A 7,373-nucleotide genomic window follows, 5' to 3' on the forward strand; every position below is an offset into this window, starting at 1 on the left:
AAATTTATTTTAATGAAAAAGTTGTAGAACATCAAACTAAAAATAAGTTTAATATTAATACATAAAAATAACGTCAAAAACTCAGCTGGTTTGTTTTTAATTTGAACCATTGAGAAGAATGTGAAGTAAATCAAAATGTATAGAGCTCTATTACTTCAATTTGAATAATTGTAATATATTTATATCAGAACATGTGAATGATTTTAATTATACTCCTCATTATTTAATATAGTATTTATATACTTATTTTATATAATATAATTTATGTAATATATTTTAATAATATATTTTATATAATATATTTTAATAATATATTTTATAATATATTTTATATAATATAATTTATATATTATACAGGGTGTCTGCTAAACATGCGGCAAAAATTCAGGAGGTGATTTATTGGGTTATTTTAAAACTTTTTTGTTATCTGATGATTTTCGAAAAAGTGCTTTGTTTCGAAAATAAAAGCAATAAAAGTTTTTTGACCAATTTTTTATTCCATAGATAACAGGCGATACAGGTTTTTTAACAAAATTATTGACATTACGGTTGGGAAATCGTTCAATGTACAATCGCCTAGCCCGTAACGAATTTCCATCGGTAAGACCATACATGAAATGCATGTCAGTCATCTCAGCGTTCGTATGGCGATTCATGAACACTAACAAAAATTTAACTATCAATGGCAAATAAACAAATTTTGTTATTGTTTTCAACATCTGCACTAGCTTGCTACGTTTATTTAGACTACGTTAATACTTGAAAAAAACCTGTATCGCCTGTTATCTATGGAATAAAAAATTGGTCAAAAAACTTTTATTGCTTTTATTTTCGAAACAAAGCATTTTTTCGAAAATCATCAGATAACAAAAAAGTCTTAAAATAACCCAATAAATCACCCCCTGAATTTTTGCCGCATGTTTAGCAGACACCCTGCATATATACATATACAGGATGTCCCGAATTTAAATGTCATAATTTCGGGAGCGTGTAGGGGATCGATAAACTAAAAGAAAAAGTGGTATAGAGATATGCTCGTGTTTGCTTCGTTTTGGAGAAAATCGCAAAAAACATAAAACGTAGTTTTTATTTCTGTACTTATTTATTACTTTTTAATTCATATTTATTAAAAAAAAAAGAAATAAATAAAAAAAAATGAATAAATATGAATTAAAAAGTAATAAATAAGTACAGAAATAAAAACTACGTTTTATGTTTTTTGCGATTTTCTCCAAAACGAAGCAAAAACGAGCATATCTCTATACTACTTTTTCTTTTAGTTTATCGATCCCCTACACGCTCTCGAAGTTATGACATTTAAATTCGGGACACCCTGTATATATATATATATATATATATGTAGTATTAATTGTAAAAAATAAATAGCGCGCACGTAGCGCGCGCCTGTATTGTTCTAGTTTATTAAAATCGCTGAGTGCTGCTTTCATAAAAAACTTTTTTTAAATTTTTGAATGTGAGTACAAATTCTTTTCTTGCTTTTTTCTTTATATATTTTTTATTAATTTTTGAGTAAATTATTTCAAAGATTATTTCTATATGTCAACTATAAATTTCATTCTCCGTCTTTCTAATTATACGTATATAATTCTGAAATAAAATTCTAATATCTTTTTTCAGATTTATTAGAATTTGTAAAAAATGAATAATAATAATAAACGGTTCAATCCATATGTCAGCGTTGATGCGGGGGAAGTAATAGTTATCTCTGGTATCGCTGGACGATTTCCTAATTCTGATAATATGAAAGAATTTCAGGAAAATCTTTTCAATAAAATGGATCTTGGTTCGGAAGATCATCGCTGGACCAACTGTAATATTTTTTCTCAAATTTTTTTTCTCTATCTTGGGAAAAAGTTTACACAATAATATATAATAAATTAAATAAATAAGTAAAATAAGTTAAAGTATATATAGAATACATATATCGATCTATGTTTCTTGTAAATCTCTATTTTTATATACAAAAATAAAGAATAATTTAGAAAATAATTAAAATTTTTACATAAAAAATAAATAAAATTGTGGAAAAGTATTGAGGATAAATAATCTTGTTGTGTATAGCGACCGACTCGAGTCTTCTATTGGCTAAACATTTATTATTTAATCTCACTAGACAGCAAACTCTCTGATTGGTTCGACCAATGATAATAAGCCGGGATGTGGCGCTAAAAGTAGTTTTCCGTTCTTTTGTATATCCTTTTTTTTATATTCTTCGCTGCTTCTTAAGATTGTACGTTTTTACTTAAAAGATTAAAAGATTAAAATAAATATATAAGAAACTAACAGATCTATATATAATTATATAAAAAGAAAAAGTTGACTACACATAGGACCTTTTTATTTCTTCAAATCACATTTTTTTCTAAAAGAAGGAATGAAAAAACGATTCTTTTAATTATTCACCAATTATTCTTTTTTATTTTTTTTCTGTATATACGCAGCAGAGTACAAGAATAAGAAAACATATATATGTATATAGGTATACATATGGATGTAGGTATATTTTATACATAATTTTATACATAATTATGTATATAATTATATGTATAAACTTTTTTCCTGGGAAAGAATATCATTATTCTTTATTTAAAAGATGTTGCATTACATGTTTTAGGAGATATAAATATTATCTTTTATATTTAAAAAGATAATATTTATATCTCCTAAAACATGTATTAATGATATTCACGAATTTACAGTATCTATACGGTTTACTTATAAATATAACATTAAAATTGATAATTAATATTCTACATGCAATTTATACTTATATAAATCAATTTTATTATAACATGTTCGAAAGTTTCTTGCGTTTGATGTTAAAATGAAAAATAATCAAAAAATGTCGTTTATCGTTAAAAATATCTTGCCCATCCTTAAGAATGCTGTTCTTATTTATGATTTAAATATATGTTATTTTCATATAAATCGTTTTAAATTTTGACAGATGCTTATGAAATGCCTGCTCGAATGGGAAAAATGGACAATATAGAAAAATTTGATGCGAAATTTTTTAATATGTCAATCGAAGAAGCTCATACGCTTGATCCTGGAATTAGAATATTGCTCGAAAACACTTATGCAGCAATTATTGACGCAGGTGTCAATCCTGCAGAATTGCAAGGAACAAGGACGGGAGTTGTCACAGCAATGTCAAATTCTGAAACATCTCTCAATGTAATATACGAAAAGCCTCATGTATGTCAATAATTTTATTATTCCAGACTCATGTATGTGAATAATTTAACTACTTAAAATCAATAGAAAAAACACTCTTAAAACTATATAAATGTATTATGTATATACAAGGATATTGTAACAAAAATTTTTTTTTATATAAAAACTGTATTATAATTAGATTGCTGGATTACCCATGCTTGGTTGCAGTAAAAGTATGTTGGCAAATAGAATTTCTTACTTTCTCAACGTTACTGGACCATCGTATAACATCGATACTGCATGTAGCACGAGCAGTTTGGCTATGGTAAAAGCTTACAATTTGATTCGATCTGAATATTGCGATGCAGCTATTGTCGCTAGTGTCAGTTTGTGCATTTATCCTCAAGTAACTCAACAGTTTTATCTTCTGGGTATATCAAAAATAATATTATTATGATTAAAGATGTTGTATTCGAGAGAGTGTTAAATGGTTAAAGTTATTTATTGATGCATTAATTAATACAATATATTTGATCTAATAGTTTCTCTTTTCAAAATATATCAATATAATTGATTCGCTTATTTAACATATTTATCAAACTTTTCAAATATCTATTATAAATTAATTAAGACACCGAGAACAGAAAAGTAAATTACAATTTTCATATTCAATCGAATAAATTATTAATATTATTTTAGGAGTTTTATCCGCCGATGGCTACTGTAAACCTTGCGATGAAGAAGGTACCGGTTACATGCGTAGTGAGGCGGCTACAGTAGTGTTCTTGCAAAAAGCAAAGGATGCAAGAAGAATCTATGCGACTTTTGTTTATGGTAAAGCCAACTGCGATGGTTTTAAAGAAGAGGGAATTACTTTTCCATCATTAGATAAACAAAAATTATTATTGGAAGAATTTTACAAAGATTGCAACGTTTCGCCTCGTGAGCTGTCTTATCTAGAAGCTCATGCAACTGGCACTGTAGCCGGCGATCCAGTGGAGCTTCAAGCAATCGACAAAGCTTTATGCATCAAAAGAGATTTTCCTCTATTAATGGGTTCAGTAAAATCGAATATTGGACATTCTGAACCCGTTAGCGGTCATTGTCAAATTGCAAAGGTAAGTTTACAACAAAGATTTACAAAATGGAGTTGAAACATCTATGTAATTTAATGCTATGTAAACTTATGTATCTTTTTTATCTGTAATTTTTGATTATTCATTATAATTATTATTTATTGATTATTTATTATAATTATAAAACTAAGATATTATTATATATGTATATTATAATAAATATATTTCCTTTGTAAAGGTTTTAATAGCAATGGAAACTAATATAATTCCTCCTACTATACATTTTTTACTAAACATCCACGAAAGAATATGACTGCTATCATTGAAGGAAGAGTAAAAATAGTTTCTGAACCGACAGAATGGAAGGGTGGCTACATCGGTATTAATTCTTTCGGATTTGGTGGTGCTAATTCCCATATATTATTGAAATCAAATCCGAAAATTAAAGTTAATGAAACAAATAATAATTTACCTAAGCTTGTAGTTATATCTGGACATACCGAAGAAGCAGTTAAAATCATGTTAAATGACGTAAGTATATATTACTACAAAATAATTTAATACAAAAAATAAAAAATATATTAGTACGAAATAAAAGGTAAAAATGATTTAAAAAATTGTTTATATAAAGAATTTAAAAAAAATCATCGTTAATATAATAAGTAAATTATATTTAATTAAAGTAATCACGTATTAAAATACTAATTTTAATAATGAGATCTAAATATAAAAGTTATATAGATAGTTTCAAATTGGTTTTAGTCAATAAAAACACGGAAAAAGAGTAGAATATTATATGAACAAGTCTAATTGTAAGATATATTAAAATCGATTCTTCTCGAAATGCATCTTTTAATATATCTAGTTGGATAAAGTGACTACATAATATTCAACATGACAATAAATTATAGAATATAAATTATAGATAATTATAAATATAATAAATAATATAAATTATAAATTATAGAATATTTAAAGGCACTCAGATTTTTCAAAATTAAATATATAAAACATTTGCTTAACTAAAAATAAATTTCTAATTATAATTAACTTTAAAGAAGAATAATCTATTAAAATGTTATAAGATAATTATACTTTTACAATTATATTATATTATAATTAATATACATAGTACAGTATTTACAGCGACGAAGGACAGACGTATTTATTCTCTGCTCTAGTCTCGTACGTTTCTCGATTTAATTTTATTTCTATCGATCATGAATGGTAGAAAAACGTGTAAGGGCTGTGGTACAATCGTTATAAAATCAATTAGCTGCAAAACCTGCGGTATTGCATCTCATCCTGCATGCTTCTCCCGCACTGGACACCCTCATTTTAATGGTCAATTTGGAGATTGCTCGGGATTGCTTCGACATCCCGCGCGTCGCAACAGATAGATATGAACTCCACTCTTCTCGATGCAATGAAAGATTTATTGCATGCTGAATTCAAAGACTTCCGCAGGGAGATGAGAGAATTGTATCGGGCTGAAATTGATAAATTGAATAACGATATCCAGGGATTGTGCAATAGAGTGGAGCAACTCGAAAACCTCTTGAATAAGTCGCAGCCTCAGGCATCATCATTTTTTGGAGGAGGACATCATTGAAGAGCTGGAGGATAGAGAGAGAAGGGCAGCAAACCTAATCTTTTACAATATGGATGAAGCTGAGGACGGGGGCTGTAACGACGTTGATCTTGCTAGTGAGATTATTCGGAAGATTAATTCAGGGAAAACTCCTCAGATAAATAAAATTTTAAGATTAGGCCAAAAGCGCCTAGGTCACTCTAGACCGTTGCGTGTTTCTCTTCCTTAAAAACAAGAAGCTTTGTTTATACTTCGGAATAAGTACCGTTATGCTGGCCCTATAAAAATCTCACAAGACCAAACGTTAAAACAGAGGAAACATCTACATGAATTACAATCTCAACTGAAATCACTCATCGATGCGGGTGAAACGAACACACTGTCTTTCGGTTGAGGAAGTAAAATCGTCTAATGCAGATATTTTATTAATTGGCGATTATAATCTGCCTAATGCGTTTTGATCTAACAATGGTGATAATCGTTCTAATCATTATCATATGACAGAACAGGCAAATACAATATTACATTTTTTTAATGAATTCAATCTTCGCCAATATAATAATATTGTCAACATAAATCGTAATATACTCGATCTTGTCTTTTCTTATTTGCGGAATGTCTCGGTTCATCCGATATCGGAGTCAATATGTACCTGTGATCATTACCATCCTGCCATCACAATCTCTTTGCCGTTGTCAACGGGACCATTGTCCTTTTCATCGCTCTCTGAATGGAGGTTTAACTTCAAGCGTGCTAATTATGAAGAGATAAATAATTACTTAGGAATTTATTATGTGGGATGATGAACTAACAAGGAAAGGGTCGGAAGTGTCCCCCTCCGATTTTAATGAGCTTTGAATATGTTGTAGTCTAGATCAAAATAGGAGACACGTATTTTTTTATAAGTGCTGAGTCGGCCGTTAAGGGGGTGAAACACCTTCTTGAAAAAAATCGATTTTTTCATTTCTCAGCGGATACCGTCGAAGCGATAAGAGATATAAACAAAAGTTTCAAATAAAAGTTTTATGGTCTTTAATGTACTTCAAAATCATGTAATCAGATTTGTCGAAAATGTCATATTTTTCGAAATCCCCCCCCTCCCTTTTAATGTTTGAAAATTTTTAAATTTGTCTCATAACAAAACTTATAGCTCATTTAACGACAAATTCAATCATATATAATAAAGTTGTATTCCGAAGTCATTATATATATGTATATGGAAATATTACATAAAATACCGTACATAATTATTGCATACAAGAATAACAAATATTCATGGTTGATATCGGTTACAAAGATGATGATCATGAAAGAAATGATTTATACAAAGGGATTTTTTACACCATGCGCAAGAAATTACAGCAATTTCACCGCAAATATCACATGTTGGTTTTAAATTAGTTTTGAAACAAAAATCTACTGGTGTATCAAATTCTTCTGGTTTCTTTTCTAAATAACCACTTTTATACCATGCATATTTGAATAAATTTTTAAACCTTGGTGATGAAAATTGATTATGTGTTAAT

At 28.3% G+C, this 7,373-nt stretch overlaps 1 protein-coding gene across 1 annotated transcript; it reads left to right on the top strand.

The window, feature by feature from the left end:
* Window positions 1–1,659: 1,659 nt before the first annotated feature.
* Window positions 1,660–4,298, top strand: LOC112638626 (fatty acid synthase-like; the record flags this gene model as incomplete). Its single annotated transcript, XM_025410675.1, has 4 exons — window positions 1,660–1,831; window positions 2,969–3,219; window positions 3,380–3,611; window positions 3,880–4,298. Coding segments are annotated over exons 1-4 (1,074 nt in total), but the record flags the coding sequence as incomplete, so codon positions are not given.
* Between the last annotated feature and the right edge of the window lie 3,075 nt (window positions 4,299–7,373).

This window comes from Camponotus floridanus, unplaced genomic scaffold, assembly GCF_003227725.1.
Source record: "Camponotus floridanus strain SB8 unplaced genomic scaffold, Cflo_v7.5 scaffold339, whole genome shotgun sequence".
NCBI lineage: Eukaryota > Metazoa > Arthropoda > Insecta > Hymenoptera > Formicidae > Camponotus > Camponotus floridanus.